The sequence below is a fragment of the Bombina bombina genome, chromosome 7, assembly GCF_027579735.1.
Source record: "Bombina bombina isolate aBomBom1 chromosome 7, aBomBom1.pri, whole genome shotgun sequence".
Lineage (NCBI taxonomy): Eukaryota > Metazoa > Chordata > Amphibia > Anura > Bombinatoridae > Bombina > Bombina bombina.
The window spans coordinates 278,631,538-278,649,655 of NC_069505.1; the positions used below are offsets into that span (position 1 = coordinate 278,631,538).

General features: G+C 39.0%; 1 protein-coding gene across 1 annotated transcript in view; it reads right to left on the reverse strand.

The window, feature by feature from the left end:
- Positions 1 to 4,096: 4,096 nt before the first annotated feature.
- GRM7 (glutamate metabotropic receptor 7) overlaps positions 4,097 to 18,118 on the reverse strand; it is a 759,363-nt gene continuing 745,341 nt past the window's right edge. The window contains exon 10 of the mRNA XM_053689364.1: positions 4,097 to 4,886. Coding sequence (XP_053545339.1) covers positions 4,837 to 4,886 — 50 coding nt within the window. The 3' untranslated portion in view covers positions 4,097 to 4,836. The remainder of the gene's footprint in view (positions 4,887 to 18,118) is intronic.

Here is an 18,118-nt window from a genome sequence, read left to right on the forward strand (position 1 = left end):
GAGTCAGCTAGTTCTCGAAATAACTAACATTACGCCATTCCTATTTCTTTTAGACCTTGTTAAAATAACAGTGTAATACAAATTCTCTACCAAGTTTATGAAAGAGCATCAATGATTAACATTAACATTTTTGTGTAATAAAAGGTTTATACTATCTATTTAAAGAGACATTAAACACCTTGAGATGGTAATCTAAAAAGATAATTTGTGAGTGTATATATATATATATATATATATATATACATATACACACATCTACAATATACTCATTATTTATTTTGTCCCTTTTTCCTGTAATTACATTCTGAAATTGTTATGTTTTCAGCTCCTTGTTTCTGAGCGAGCCTTCAAGCTCGCCGGAAACAGCAGTTATGAAGCAGCGGTCTAAAGACTGCTGCTCCATAACTTGTCCTCCTACTCTGAGGCGGCGGACAGAAAACAACCCGATCGAATACGATTGGGTTGATTGACACCCCCTGCTAGCGGCTGATTGGCAGCAAATCTGCAGGGGGCGGCATTGCACCAGCAGATCACAAAAACTGCTGGTGCGATGATAAATGCCGACAGTGTATGCTGCATTTGTCGATGTGCAGCGGACATGATACACTACATCGTATCATGTCAGCTCGCACTATAATAAATATACCCCTTAGATTTGTCTTTTCTTTGAATGCATCATTCTATATAGCATTTATTTAGTGTTTAATGACCCTTTAAATGTAAGATGAAACTAGGAAGAAATGCAAGTTTATGTAGAACTGATACAGAGTTAATAATTTTCATTGGCTGCCAGGGACAGCTTCCACAGCCTTATTGGTAATGAAGGACACACCCTCAAAAGTCTGGCATGAAACATTGGTTTATCTAGCATTGAGCTATCCCTTTAAAAAGAGATACTTTTTTTTTAAATGTCTTGTTGTAGATGAAACAAAGTAAAAACAATTGAATACATGGTTTATAAAACGGGAATTTTAATATTTATTTTTTTCTGTATTATTTCTGAAAAGTAGTAGTTTTTGTGCTGAATAAAAATGTCTTGTTATTTTGCTTGTGAGGTTTATCCACCAATAGAGCTGTGGGTGTGTCATTCAACGTATCATACAGACCAGTTCTACCTAGATATACACTTACAGTTAAAGAAACAACTTTATCCTTTTTTGCAAACAAATATTTTGAACACGTGTAAAGGGATAGGAAAGCCAGAATAAAACTTGCCTGATTCAGATAGAGCAACCATTTTAAGACACTTTTAAATTCACTTCTATTTTCAAATGTGCTTCGTTCTCTTGGTACCCCTTGTTGAAAAAGAATACGCACATATCCTACACTAGTGTAAGCTAACTGCTGATTGGTTGCACACATTTGTCTCTTGTGATTGGCTAACTGGATGTGTTCAGCTAGCTGACAGTAGTGCAATGTTGTTCCTTCAGCAAATGATAACAAGAGAATGAAGCAAATTTGATAATAGAAGTAAATTGGAAAGTTGTTTAAAATTGTATGTTCTAGCCAAATAATGAAAGATAATTTTGGGGTCTCCTGTCACTTTAACTAATTTTGTTTACAAAATAAAAATGTGTTGCTTAATTTCCCTTTAACTAAACTTTTTTCCCTAAATGTTCCAAAAATAAAAATAACACATTGACATATATTCCCCAAAGATTGTATTATTCAATTAACTTAAATTGAATAAAATTTGTAAATATGAATGTTTTCTTCTCAAAGCTCATTTAGTGAAATTTAAATTATAACATTTTAAAACATTATTTGAAGGAAAAATGATCTGATATGTTAGAGCAAATGGGTTAAATGCATAGTTAAAGTCAGCTCAAGAACTGGACACATCTGGTGAACCAATGACAAAAGGGATATGTGTGTACTCACCAGCTAGATCCTACTAGTGCATTCCTGCTCCTAAAAAATCTCTTAAAATTGCATAGTCCAGGGGTCAGCAACCTTAGCACCCCAGATGTTTTGGAACTACATTTCCTATGATGCTCAGATACTCTTTAGGCTGGGTGCGCATCATGGGAAATGTAGTTCCTAAACATCTGGGATGCCAAGGTTGCTGAGCTAAACAATAAAAGTATACTTTTTACTATTATGTCCCATTACATAATATTCTTGTGACAAGTGGAGCCTGTCTGTTAGACTTTAAGATGGTGAACTATCTGCCTCTGATTCTGTCATACAGTAAAAAATAATTTTCTATGTTTCAGCAACGTCACGCTGACGCTCAGTGTAAAGTAGAAATGCTTCTGTTTATATGACAGGTTGAAAACATTGAGGTAGATTCACAGAAAGGTTAGGAGAATGTAAATTACCTAAATTGTTCTAAATGTCTTTATAAATTATTCACTGGATCAGCTGCCAACTCGGATGTTTTAAAGGGATGAAGAATACTTTTAAAGGGACAAAAATAACTAAAAAATTCTTCATGATCCAGATAGATTTTAAAGTTTCTAATTTACTTCTTATATCTAATTATCTTCATTCTCTTGGCATCCTTTGTTAAAAAGCAGGATGTAAGCTCATGAGCGTGCACGTGTCTGCAGCTCTACATTGCAGTAGTTTTGCAAAAATGTTATACATTTGCAAGAGCACTAGATGGCAGCACTTTTTTTCCTGCCATGCAGTTCTACAGACATGTGCACTCTACCTACCTAGGTATCAACAAAGAATAACATGAGAACAAAGCAAATTTCATAACAGAAGTACATTGTTAGCTTTTTAAAATTGTATGCTCTGTCTTCTTAATCACTCAAAAAAATAAATTGCATTTCAAGTCCCTTTATTGCCACAATGTTAACAGCTTGGCTGCCGAGGAAGACGCTGAACTGCAGCTCTGTGTGGCAGCCGTAGAGTTCCTTTTTTTTTTTACCCAATTTGAGTGCATAGCCTATAACTGTGATGTGCGAACCTTGGCACTCCAGATGTTTCAGAACTACATTTCCCATGATGCTCGACTGGACTTTAGAGTATATGGGAAATGTAGTTCTGAAACATCAGGAGTGCCAAGGTTCCCCATCACTAGCCTAGAATGTATTTTTAATTTCTGTACAATGCACAGATTCAGAGCTCATATAATCTTACTTTGATAAACATACTTAAAGGGACACTGTACTCAAAACTTTCTGTTATCCATATGACAGCCCTGCATTTATTCATGGAGCTTTTTATTTGCCTAAAAAAAAAAAATGAGGTAAAAGTTGTCTAAATTTAATTTAGAACTTAGGTAGCGGTATCAAATGTACAATTCCTGCTAATTATCATTGGCTGACAGGTACTTCCTGCTAATGCTCATCTCATTGGCTTACAGGTACTTCCTGCTAATGCTCATGGGTTTCTGGATTCTTCCTGCTAATGCTCATGGGGTTATGGATACTTCCTTCTAATGCTCATTGGCTGATTGGTCTTTTCTGCTAATGCTCATTGGCTGATAGGTATTTCCTGCTAATGTTTATATAGAGAGAGAAAAGATAAACCAAGCATTTGTGCATAAATAAAACAAGGAGGTCAGATCTCTGCAAACTCAGCCCATTTTAATGGGAAGTGGTTTCAATAAGCAAAACCAGCTATTTAATATACAAAAATAAGCCTAAATGAACAATTTGAAATATATTTTATACTCTGCAGCTGGTATAATAAGTAATTGGAAATACCAATTAACAGTATACTCCCCCTTTAATTCACAGTATTTCTGTTTTTCCATCATTGTAGAACAGAAACATCTTAATACCTTTATGCAATGAGACACCAATATTTACACAGAACATAAATCCACACAGTGCACTCACTCTCAATAGAAAAGATAATTCAAATCTTTATTGATACATTCTCTGACAATATCACAGGGCAGGTGGGGGAAGGGCTGTCTCACGGGGTTGGCACGTAAGCAGAAATTACTCATTACAAACAGTAGAAAACACACATGCTTTTTTGTCACATCTGAGTCCACAGAGTGGCCGTCATAGACTGGGCTCAAACAGATCAGTTGAAGTGAGTGTAAAAGATGGCTGCCTCACCCCAAGCCCTGTCAATGAGACCCTTGTCACGGGCAAATGAAGTTAAACCAAACACAAACAGCAGAATCCTCCGACATAAATAAAGAAATAATGCAAAGATAGAACATGCATTCGAAGACACAAGACCCTTCAGGGCACTAACCAGTCATGGACCAGATCTTGCTAGCCAATCACTTACTGGATCCGGCCAGCCAAACACACTCAGGCTTGATCCTTGTCGCACACACAGTTTTTGGTCTTTATAAAAACCTTGTTTTTATGAATGAGGAAAAGAAATAAGAAAGTAGACAAGAAAAGAAGAAGAAAGAGTCAAATGAGAGTAAAACAATTGGGTAGTATTAAGCAGCAGCCAAAGAAATGATTTGGTTGTACAAGAAATGTGCAGCTCCTGGGAGCTGGTCAGATGGGTATGGAATCCCCACATAATGAAAGTTAAGTGGGTCATGGAGAAAAACAGGGAAGGTTGTATGTAAAAAAGTTCCTCAGAAACTGTACAGAAAGGTCTGAGTCTGATGGTCCCGAGAGACACGGAAGAGCCCTGGTAACTTCCGCTTAAAGACTCTTTTCACACGGGGCTTGGCGCTCATTCCCTTAGCCCTGGCTCCCAAGAGACAAGCTGGGAACAGTTCAGATGGCTTGGATGAAGCAGCTGCACCCAATCCTCAAGGGCCGAGCACCGTCATGTCCCAGCGGCTCCTCTCCTCCCATGATTGGCCGCTGCAGAAGAGGCGCGGGATGGATAGGGAGCAAGCCGCACCACACAACGCAGGAGTGAAAATGTCGCTGCGCCTATCACCTCTAGCAAGGAGGTGGCTTATATCACCAGGTTGTTGTAGCTGACGTATTTTTTCTTGGTTGCCGGACCTAAAAGAGGAAGAAATAGAAACCGGGTGTTAGACATTCTGAAGGATCATATTTCAATGGGACATCTGTTACAAAACTAGTGTGTACAATAACATTTTAGCAAATAACCCACTCAAATATGCCTTTTTCTTCACAAATTCAAGTTGTTTTATTTAGATTTCATTGTATAACTTCGTTCATTTTTTTTTAGCTAAAGGGACAGTCTACACCTCAGTCATCTTACAATCTTATTTTAGATTAAGCTGCAAATAGCCTCCTGGACCCTTTTCTGTAGCATGGCTGCCAAGCTCCACCCACTGATGACATCATGATCTGGGCTGCATCTAGGCACTCTGCTGAATAGCATTGACAGTCTGTTGAATCCAATTAGTGAGTATTTTGTAACAAGTAACAAGTCTTTAATGCAGCCCAGATTGTGATGTCATCAGTGGGCGGAGCTTGGCAGCCATTTCAAAGTGACCAGAAACAATAGTCATTTTAAAATAACTTTTTTTACTGTTACTGCTGCATGATACAGAATGGGGTGCAGGATAATATTTGCAGCTTAATCTAAAGTAAGACTTTAAGATGACTAGACTGTCCCTTTAAGATGTTTCTTGGAAAACGTTATACACTATAATTAAAGCAATCCTGTAATCTAAATCAGGACCAGCTGAGGACATTGTGCCGCCTGGGTCCAAGCTCTCCCTGATTCTGAAAGATTAAAGGGATATGAAACCTAAAAATGTTCTTTTGGGATTCAGCATACAATTTAAAAAAAAAAAAAATCCACTTTATTTCTATTATCAAATTTGCTTTGTTCCCACTCTATTCTTTGTTGAAGGGATACCTAGGGAGTCTGGAGCACTACATGGCAGGAAATAGTGTTGCCTTATTGTGCTCCAAACACAGGGACACTCCTGAGGTCACCTCCCTGCTTTTCAACATAAGATACCAAGAAGTTGAAGACATTTTGATAATAGAAGTAAATCAGAAAATTGTTTGCTCCCTCTATAATCTATATCATGAAAAGAAAGGGTTTCATGTCCCTTTAAAATTCAGCATAGAGCACGATGATACACATTATTTAGACCACATATATGAGTCATTTCACCAAACCCACCCCAAAACCAAATACAGGTATACCTCACTTTACAGCGTTTCGCTAATACAGCGCTTTGTGGAGCTGAAGTTCAACCTCCAAAGATTTTAAAACAGTGCTGTAATCTTCGTGAGATTGCGAGAAAAGTGACTGGCACCATTTTGTTATGCGCACTTCACTCTGTTTACATCATTACAGTGCAATCTGTGTCTCAGTGGTATACTCTGACAAATTTTACTACAGTCATTGTCACTATTTTACAGGTACAGTATTTATTGAATACTGTGCTGTGCGAGTGTTAAACTAAACTTAGCGCTATTGTACACCTAATATTTGTTAGTTCAAACATGTTTTCAAGTTTTTAAACACACTGGCAAGTGAAAAGAAAGCTAAAACTGCCTTGTTTCACTTTAAGGCGGTTTTCACTTTACAGCGGGGCTCCGGTCCCTAACCCGCTGTATGAGTGGGTACCTGTATAACATTATTAACCAGACAATGCTCTCCCATTGTATAACCCCTGTGGTCTCTTTCGGATTCACAATGAGAATCTCTAGTTCTCTAGAACCAACAACAGACCAATAGTTAGCCGACTTGTGCTCCAACAGATTCTAAAACCCGGGGCAATTTAAATGGACATTTCTGAGATCATTTTATTTTTTAAAAAAAAGTTCCTTTTTGCTGTGTATTAAACACTTTCAAAAGGGTTAACCACAAAATGTTACAACCGGAAGACCCCCTTAATCTGCCCCAGATGAGAATATACCCAGTGATTGGAACATACACATGTCTGGTTCTCATTTGCTGACCAGCTATATCCTCATCTGGAGTGGCACAGGATGAACAATTTCATTATAAATTTAACTCATTTTCAGAAGTTAAAGGGATATGAAAGTCAAAATTAAACTTGCATGATTCAAATAGAACATGTCATTTTAAGGCACGTTTAAATGCGCTATTTTCAAATGTGTTTCATTCTTTTGGTATCCCTTGTTGAAAAGGAATACGCTCATATCCTACACTAGTGGGAGCTAGTTGCTGATTGGTGACTGCACACATTTGTCTCTTGTGATTAGCTAACTAGATGTGTTTAGCTAGCTGCCAGTAGTGCAATGTTGCTCCTTCCACAAAGGATAACAAGAGAATGAAGCACATTTGATAATAGAAGTAAATTGGAAAGTTGTTTAAAAACATAATTTATGCTAACCAGATAAATTCCTTTCCTTTCTGTCAGGGAGAGCCCACAACTTCATTCCTTATTTTTGGGAATAAAACACCTGGCCACCAGGAGGAGGCAAAGACACCCCAGCCAAAGTCTTAAATATCCCTCCCCCTTCCCCTATCACCCCAGTCATTCTGCCGAGGGAACAAGAAAAAGTAGGAGACACATCAGGGTATAAAAGGTGCCAGAAGAAATAATATAAAAAGGGAGCCACACAACAAAAATAAATTACGAGCGGGGTTGTGGACTCTCCCTGCCAGTAAGGAAAGGAATTTATCTGGCAAGCATAAATTATGTTCATAAGGCAGGGAGAGTCCATGACTTAATTCCTTACTGTTGGGAAAACTATACCCAAGCTCCAGAGGACACTGAATGAATAACAGGAGTGAACTAAAAAGAGGCAGACACTATTCTGAGGGCACCAGAGCCTGCAAAACTTTTCTCCCGAAAGCTGCTTCAAACTTGTTAAAATTTAGAAAAAGTGTGTAAGGAGGACCAGGTAGCGCACTGCTCTAGTGGATTTAGCCGTAATCCATTGTCCCACCATCTCATAAGCTAGATAGATGACACTTCTCAACCAGAAAGACAGGGAAGATGTAGTGGCCTTCTGACCCCTACGTTTACCCGCATAGATGACAAACAGAGAAGAAGATTGTCTGAACTCCTTAGTATCCTGAAGGTAGAACTTCAAGGCACAAACCAGATCTAGATTGTGAAGTAGATGCTCCTTCGCCGAAGAAGGATGTGGACACAAGGAAGGAACAATAATCTCTTGATTAATGTTGCGATCTGACACCAGCTTAGAAAGGAAACCTAACAGTAACTAAAACCGCCTTATCGGCATGAAAAACAAGGTAAGGGGGGTCCCATTGCAAAGCAGAAATCTCAGAAACTCTGCGTGCAGAGGCAGTAGCCAAAAAAAAGAACCTTCCAAGATAATAATTTTGTCAACAGTATGCATAGGCTCAAATCGAGTCTGCTGTAAAACACAAAGAACAAAATTGAGGCTCCAAGGCGGAGCCCCAGATCTAAACACAGGTGTGATCCTAGTCAGAGCCTTAACAAAGGACTGCACATACGGAAGCTCGGCCAAACTTATGTGCAGTAATACCGACAGGGCCGATATCTGTCCCTTCAGGGAACTAGCAGCTAGACCCTTCTCCAGTCCATCCTGGAGAAAAGATAAAATTCTGGTAACCTTAACCTTATGCCATGAAAAGACACGCACCTCACACCAGTACAAGTATGTCCTCCACACTTTATGATAGATACAACGAGGCTTATGAGCTTGAATCAGATTGTAAATAATACACTCAGAAAACCCTCTCTTGGCTAAGATTAAACGTTCAATCTCCACGCAGTCAGCCTCAGAGAATCTAGATTTTGATGTACGAAGGGACCCTGTATCATCATATCTCTGCGACAAGGTAACCTCTACTGAGGAGATGAGGACATCCCCACCAGATCCGCAAACCACATCCTTCACAGCCACGATGGAGTAATCAGAATCACTGATGCTCACTCCTGCTTGATGTGAGCCACCACACGAGGGAGAAGCGGTAATGGAGGAAAAAGATATATGAGTCTGAACCTCCATGGTACTGATAGGGCATTTATCAGTTACGCCCGAGGATCCCTTGACCCATACCTGGGTAGCTTGGTATAAAGGCGGGATGCCATGAGATCTATCTCCGGTGTCCCCCACTCGCTGCATATCTCTGCAAACACCTTGAGTGGAGAGACCATTCCCTTGGGTGAAAGGATTGCCTGCTGAGGAAGTCCGCTTCCCAGTTGTCCACACCCGGAATGTGGATTGCTGACAGCGTACAGCTGTGAGTCTCCGCCCACTCTAGTATCTGAAATACCTCTCTCATCGCCAAGGAACTTCTCGTTCCCCCCTGATGGTTGATGTAGGCCATTGAAGTTATATTGTCTGATTGGAATCTGATAAACTGGGATGAACCCAGAAGGGACCAAGCCTTCAGAGCATTAAAAATTGCCCAGAGTTCCAATATATTGATCGGAAGGGAGGACTCCTCCTGAGACCACAGTCCCTGTGCCTTCTTGGCACCCCAAACGGCTCCCCAGCTGAAAAAGCTTGCATCCATAGTCACAATCTCCCAGGACGGTCTCAAGAAGCATGTGCCTTGGGACAGATGATCTGGACAGAGCCACAAAGAGAGCAAGTCTCTCGAAAGATTGTCCAACACAATTTGTTGAGACAGATCTTAATGGTCGCTGCTCCATGCATAGTTGTAAGGGTCTGAGATGGAATCTGGCAAAGGGAATGATATCCATACAGGACACCATGAGTAGTCCAATCACGTCCATACACTGGGCCACTGAGGGTCTCAAGGAAGCCTGGAGGGCAAGACATGCAGTAGTTAGCTTGCAATGTCTCTGATTTGTTAGACATATTCTCATGGATATGGAGTATATTATTGTCCCCAGGAAATTCCCCCTGGTATTTGGAGTAAGAGAACTCTTTTCCAAGTTTATCTTCCATACATGTGATCGAAGAAGACTGAGAAGGGATTCCTAGTGTTCTCCCGCTAGATGAAAAGATGGTGCCTGTACCAAGATATCAATATCGTCCAGGTAAGGGGTTACTGCAATACCTCATGTTCTGGCAATGGCTAGAAGAGCCCCCAGAACCTTCAGAAATATCCTTGGAGCAGTAGCAAGGCCAAACGGAAGAGCTATGAACTGTAAGTGCTGGTCCAGAAAACCAAACATCAGGAATTGAAAATGTTCCCTGTGTACCGGAACGTGAAGGTATGCATCCTTCAGGTATGCATGGTGGTCAAACTGTCCTTCCTAAACCAGAGGAAGAATTGACCTTATTGTCTCCACCTTGAAAGAGGGAACACTTAGAAACTTGTTAGGCACTGTAAGTCCAGAATTGGACAAAATGTTCCCTCCTTTTTTGGAACCATGAAAAGGTTTGAATAATACCCCAAAGCTCTTTCTACTGTAGGTACTGGGACAATTAATCCTAGAGAGGAGAGATCCCATACACAACCTAAAAAGGCAGTTCTTTTTTCTGGTCTTGTAGACAGTCTGGAGAGAAGGAATCTTCACCTGGGTGGATGAGATTTGAATCCTATCCAGTATCCCTGAGATACAACCTCCAGGACCCAAGGATCCTGTACATCCTGGAACCAAGCATCTGAAAAAAATGACAGTATGCCCCCTACTCGATCCGATCCCGGATCGCGGGCCGCCACTTCATGCCAATTTGTTCTCTGTGGACTTCTTAGTCTGTTTGCACTTATTCCAGGACTGAGCCAGCTTCTAAGTACTCTTTGGCTGCTTGGGTTTGAATGAGGATTGCTATTGTTGCGATTTGTCAGAACGAAAAGAAAAAAAATTTGACGATTGCCGTCCCTTAGGTCTATTCTTCTTACCCTGCGGTAGGAAGGCAAATTTCCCTCCGGTAAACTGTAGAAATAATGGAGTCCAGCCCTGGACCGAATAAAATCTTCCCCTTGAAGGGAAGAGAAAGGAGTCTGGATTTAAAAGTCATATCTGCAGACCAGAGAGCCCGGCGGGCTAGGACCGCAAAGCCTGAAGCCTTTGCATTTAGGCGAATAATCTGAATATTCGCATCACAGATGAAGGAGTTAGCAATTCTCAGAGCTTTAATTCTTTCCTGAATATCCTCAAGGGGAGTTTCCACCTCAATGAGCTCCAGCAACCGTGGCTCCAGCTGCCGCCGGTTGAAATTAAAACCCTTTATGTTGAAACATCTTCCTCAGAAAAAAATTTCCATTTTCTTATCCCTAGGCTCTCTAAAAGAAGAACTATCCTCCAGGGGAATAGTAGTACGCTTAGCAAGCGTAGAAATAGTGCCATCCACCTTAGGGATGGAACCCCACAATTCCTATTGAGAATCAGGGACTGTGAATAATTTTTTAAAGGTAGACGAGAGGGGGAAATAAGTTCCTATTCTTTCCCGTTCGTTACTAATAATGTTCGCCATTTTGACGGGCACAGGAAAAGTCAGAGGGACCTTCCTGTCTTCATAAACCCTGTCTAATTTTGGGATCTTAGGTTCCTCAGGTAGTGTAGCCTCTGGAAGCTCTAGCGTAGATAGTACCTTATTTAATAAAAAACGCAGATGTTCAATTTTAAATCTGAAGGAGGCTTCCTCCGCTGAAGGTTGGTTTAGAAACTGAAGTTTCCGACTCAGAGAGTTCACCCTCTGAAGCTACAGAGGTTAACTCATCCTCGGATAGCTGGGCATAGTAGCTAAATCCGACAAATATTTAGATGTCTCTAGGTCAGGAGAACTATGTTTAACCTTTCTCTTATGTTTGCTAGAGGGAGGTAAGGCACTCAGGGCCGCAGACATCACCTATTTTAACTGTAAAGTCCACAGGAAAAAAGCCCCCTCCAGATGGAGGATAAGTTGAGCCGCGGGGAACTGCATGTGGAGCGGGTAGCGTAGAAAGGGTAGTAATCTCTCGGGACATAGATTCCTGAGAGGTAGACGGCTCAGAGGGGCTAATAGCGCTATGAGTATTAGCAGGCTTGCCTCCCTTCTTAGACTTTAGAACAGTGCTTAGGCAAATGGAACCAAATTGAGCAGGTCGGGCAAACCACGGCCTCCTCACAATATAAACAGGAATTATTAATCCGTACAGAAGGAACTGAGCCTTCTAATGTAGTATTAGAGTCCTCCATAGCTAAGTATATTTATTTAAAAAACGGCACCTTTATATTCCCAATGTCTGGGGCACTCACCACCTCCTAGACCCAGACAGCTACAGTGAAAACGCTCTCCTTAGGAGGGATGTCCACAGCAGGATCGTAGGAAAATGAAAAAGACTGCACACGGTCATGTGGTGCGTAGGACAGGACTTCCCCTGCTATGAAAAGGGCGCTAAGCTATTATGAGCTGCGCAACACTCAAAAACAAAAGTGAAACCTGTTTGTTCCAAGCCAAAAGCACACAGTCTATGAGCCCAAAAACTCACATTAAAGCAGTTGTAAATAACCCCTAGCTGTTCAAATAATCTCCCTGAAGGAGATATTAACCCATGATCCTATTGAGGCATAAAGGAGCCACACTGTTACCCTGTATAGCAAAAGTGTATATAAAAATGATCTTACCCTCCACGATCCATGCTGTGGAACAGGCACAGCCTCTCAAATGTGACAGTCTTGCAGCGACGCTCTGACATGGACTTGAGTGTGTAACAGCAAGCAGTGAAACTCGCCAACACTGGTTGCTTGGAAGCTGTTAGGGCGGCAGTCTGGATGAAAATCTTTCCCTGCATCTCCAGACTTTCATCAATACTCTCACTGAGAGGTTGACATAATTATTTAAAATCTCCAGTCCTTTCTTGAAGGGAACATACCCATTACAGGACTATCCAAAATCTTCTGACACTTCTCTGCCACCTCCTATAGTGATGAAAGGCAAAGAATGGCTGGGCTGATAGGGGAAGTGGGAGGGATATTAAAGCCTTTGGCTGAGGTGTCTTTGCCTCCTCCTGGTGGTCAGGTGTTGTATTCCCAACAGTAAGGAATGAAGTTGTGGACTCTCCCTGTCTTATGGAAGGAAATTGTATGTTCTATCCAAAACATTAAAAATTTTTTTGAGGTTTTCTTTCCCTTAACATGTTTATTAAAATGAAGGAATTTGTTTAAAAAACTAAATACTTTCATGATATTTATCTCATTTTTTTTTACACAAAAATGTCCTTTTAAGGTCCTTCTGAGATGCAAACTACTATTCAAGATTGTATATCTGTCAAGCAGCTGGTTGCCTGGCTCATTCTATATTACAAATGAACTATATGCTATGTTGAATTGATTGAGCAGCACTGTCATAAATAAAAGATAACATACTCATGTAACATTTTTAGACAGAAAAACAATTTGTTATGTAATATTGGAAAGAGTGGGATACATTCAGTACGATATAAAAAATATCCCTCATCTTAATCAATGAATTTATATTTTCCAATTGAAGAAGTGGACCCTTAGGACCTCTGTCAATTGCCCATTCCCCACTATGTTTCACAAGGGGCTCATTTATCTAATCGTCTCTGGGCTTGTTAAATTCCCTAAATATTATGAAGCTGCTGGTGGAGTTCTAAAGGCAGTTTTTACCTTGAGAACAGTGTGTCTCATTAAAGGGCCATTAAACACTTTGAGACGGTAATATAAAATGATAAATCATATATATATATAATAGGGAGGATGTGTAAAAAAATGATCCAACCCCAAAAAGGGAAGGGAGAGGTCAGTCTACACAAAAAAGTCTGCGCTGTGTGTTTGTTTATTTATCCCAAGTATATGATGGATCTCCTATGAAAGCAGCTAGGATCTCAGAAAATGACGGGAACTCCCACCAAAAACAATTCTCCTCAACAGAAAAAAGGAATGGTGAGGGTGCCCCAAAAATGGCAAACAATGGGGGTAGAGAAAGAGGATCCCCGGAGAACACTGTGTGTATTTGGAATAATTTTAATCAAACCAAAAGGCTCCTGTCTTGATATGTGGCATTGTAGTGCAAGGAGCAAATGAATAAATGAATAAATGTGCCCCTGAAATATATTTAAAGGTGTAAATGTCATTTTTTTTGAAGACTTACTAAACTGCACTGACACTGTGAACATTATTGAGTGGTATTTGAGCTGCAGTCCTTTTTTTAGTATGTTTTGTACAAACTGTTTTGTGTAACTTCTATTACCTACCTGTATCTTGGAGGAACGGTTCTTTTTGGACTGGTACAAAGTACCTACAGACTTTCATTGACAGAGTTCGTGGTGTACAGATTGTTTTTGAGTGTTTTATGCATGCCTCATATGTTTGAGGACTTTTAATGTGAGTGGCCATTTGTCTGTTTTTATTTGTTTTATACCATAAATATACAGTATTACACTATGTATTTTCTCTCTGTCTCTCACTCTGCATTACCCACCGATATACGGAGAGAACCATAACAAACCTCCGCCTGGATCTACACCCCATACTCCAAGAGGAGAAGGACACACACATCCTGCCTTCAACTACTCCCACCTGATATTTCCGGAAGTTTCCTACTTGTAGATGCGGCAACTTACCTCATATTATTGAGGTCTGTTCTAGTAAGTGCTATACCTACCGGATATCCATGGTGTGATTACATCTATTTTGTCATATATGTACTGGACTTACAAGTATTTATTTATTGATTAATTTTTTCTGAAGTCATAATTGCACTTAGATTTGTACTTTTATGCAACTGTATTGTTCTACATGTTTATTGGTGAGATACTAATTAACAACATATACACCTTTACATATATTTCAGGGGCACATTTATTCATTTGCTCCTTGCACTACACTGCCACATATCAAGGCAGGAGTCTTTTGGTTTAATTAACATTATTCCATATACACACAGTGTTCTCCGGGGATCCCCTATGAATAGTGCTTTCTCTACCCCCATTGTTTGCCATATATATATATATATATATATATATATATATATATATATATATATATATATATATATATATATATATATATATATATATAAAGTCTGCAATATACTTTAATTATTAATTTTGTCCCTTTTTCCTGTAATTCCATTCTGAAATTGTGAGTTTTTCACTCCCTGTTAGAAATGGAAGTGCAGAACACTGTAATATTCCACACAGCCATTGGCTGCACACTCTATTGACCTATTTATAACTGTCCCTAATTAGCCACAGCAGAGAAGGTAACTTAAGTTACAACATGGCAGCTCTCATTGTTTTATAGACACTAAAACTTTACACTTATTTTTTCAATATTTAAACAGCTAATGCAACTTTAAAAAATGCATCTACATGTTATTCTCAGACTAATCTTTTGTTTGAATGCACCATTATATCTAGCATTTATTTAGTGTTTAATGCCCCTTTAAGTGTTGTGGGCGACCCCTGAATTTTAGTATGCGAAGGAGATGTGTATATTACAATAGGGCTTGGGAAAAAAAAGTATGATATTGAATTAAAGAGATCCATTACACATTGTATAGTTAAAGTGATTTTATTTAAGCAACATTTTTTTAAGCCTCTAGAGCTCCTGCACTGATCATGCAATCAACTCTCTGGGGCAGTTTTCAGAGCTAAATATCAGAAATGTCAGGCAAAATAAATAATGAATGTACATTATGAAGTATTTTTACTATGCTTAAATAAACATAGGGGTCAATTTACTAATGTGCGAGTGGACATGATATGATGTAGCGTATCATGTCCGCTGCACATCGATAAATGCTGACAGCATATGTTGTCGGCATTTATCATTGCAACCAGCAGTTCTTGTGAACTGCTGGTGCAATGCTGCCCCCTGCAGATTTGCGGCCAATCGGCTGCTAGCAGTGGGTGTCAATCAACCCGATCATATCCGATCGGGTTGATTTCTGTCAGCCGTCTCAGAGCAGGCAGACAGGTTATGGAGCACGCTGCTTCATAACTTCTGTTTCCGGTGAGCCTTCAGGCTCACCGGAAACACAGGGCATCAAGCTCCGTACGGAGCTTGATAAATTGTGACATGATTACAAGTATAGCACAATCAATAACGCAGGGTGTACTGTGTTATCTTTTCAATGATTTTGCACAATCCGGTATTACAAGACATTTTTAGCGTGACCTATACTTTATATAATAGTGTAGGGAGTGCTAATAGCGAGCTCATTGCACTCAAATTACAAGTGATGAGTGTGTGTATATACTGTATGTGTGCATGATATGTGTGTGTATATATACTGTATATATATATATATATATATATAAATATAAATATAAATATATGTGTGTATGTATGTATGTATGTATGGATATATATATATAATAAATATTAATCAAAACAGAACGAACTACTAGCTACAGGGTAGGGGGAGTAACCTAAAGTTCCCACCTCTATCCTGTGTAGTTCAGTATATCCTTGTCCAGCACAAACCTTGTTGGATTCTATATTTATAAATCAAAACAATAACGGTGATACATCAACTAACAGGTATTTATTAATATACACATTGCCACAAGCAGAAAAGATTATGAAAATACCATGTCCACTAGACAAAGTAAGTAAAGAACAACAAGAGGAGGTAGAAAAAGACACCAACCAATCAAAGGACAAAACGAGCTACCCCCTGAGTAACCAAAAGAAAACATAATAAATATGGGTGACATCAAAGTGATAAAACTGTTGCATAGAAAAATTACAAATGACCAGATTAAATTTCTGTAAAAGGGGCTTACTTTTGCACCCACAAACAAATGCAACAAATTTACCGCCTATAAGGATGTTAATCTATTTGCAAGGAAAATCATTTTGGGTAAAATACATCATGACAAAGTACAGGCAGCCACACTAGATATGCAGGATAGACTACTCCTAAAAGACTGGACACCTAATACTCAGACATCTGATGAGGATAACACTGAATCAATAGGCTTCAGTAATCTGGCTAAAAAAATCTGATTTTATGCCAGCACTTTCAACTGTACCATCAGTTCATAATTTTGTTAAATTAGTTGAGAAAGACATTATAAATATGAATAATTCATATGGCATTAAGGATAATTTATCAACTAAAGATAAGAAAGCAATCAGGGAACTTATGGTGGACTCGTCAGTGGTTATCAAACCTTCAGATAAAGGAGGGAATATCATGTTACAAAACTCTATGGATTATTTGTTAACCTGTAAAACTCAATTTAATAATAAAAATCAAAACAAACGTTTATCTAATGACCCAACAGATCAATATAAAGATGATCTGGTAAAGATTTTGTCTGAGGCATTTGATGAAGGTCTCATTAACAAACGGGAATTTGATTTTCTTAATGTAAAATTTCCAAGAGTATACAAAAATCCATAAAAAGCTGAATCCTCCACCCGGGAGACCAATAGTATCCGGGATTAATTCACAGAAAATGTTTCACAGTATGTAGATTATTGCTTATGTCCATTTCGTATCACTTTACCATCATATATAAAAGATACTTTGGATGTTCTAAAACAGTTGAATGGAATACATGTTAAACAAGAAACTATATTGGTAACCATTGAGGTGGAAGCTTTATATTCCTCGATTCCTCACGAAACAGGCATTATGGTAATGAATACATTTCTTAAGGAAAGGGGAAAGAAATATGACAAACATACAGAGTTTGTATTAAAGCTGCTAAGGTTTGTCCTTAATCATAATTACTTTGTCTTCAATAAAAAGTATTATGAACAAATTAGAGGAACAGTGATGGACACTAGCTGTGCCCCAACATAGGCCTGCCTCTATCTAGGAGACTGGGAAAGAGAGTATATTCAAGACGCATCTAGCGATGACTTAATCCACATAGGTCTATGGCTAAGATTAATAGACAATATAATTTTGTTCTGGGAGGGTAATCAATTGGAACTTAAAATGTTCATGCAAAAATTAAACAATAATGAATTCAATTTAAACTTCACCTATACACATAGTACTAAAGAAATTCCCTTTCTAGACCTAAAAATTGTGAAAAAGTGGAAATGAAATATCTACAGAAACAGGAAATACTTTACTTCATGCAGAAAGTCATCATTTACCAAGTTTAATAAAAAATATACCTCAGGGCCAATACTTAAGACATTGCAGAAACTGCACAGATATGTTAAAGTTTAAAAAGGAAGCAAAAGATTTAGAAGCCAGGTTCCTTTAAAGAGTGTATTCAAAGAAGTCCCTAGCAAAGGCATACTGTAGGGCAAAATAAAGTAGTAGAGATGATCTATTATTCAAACAAAATATTGATGATAAGCCAAAAATTGTTAGGTTTATTAGTACCTACAATGAACAATGGTTTAACTTAGTCTCAATACTTCGAAAACACTGGCACATCTTAACTCTAGACCCAGTTATTGCAGAAATGGTAGGACCAAGACCAAGTGCAACACCTAGGAGAGCCC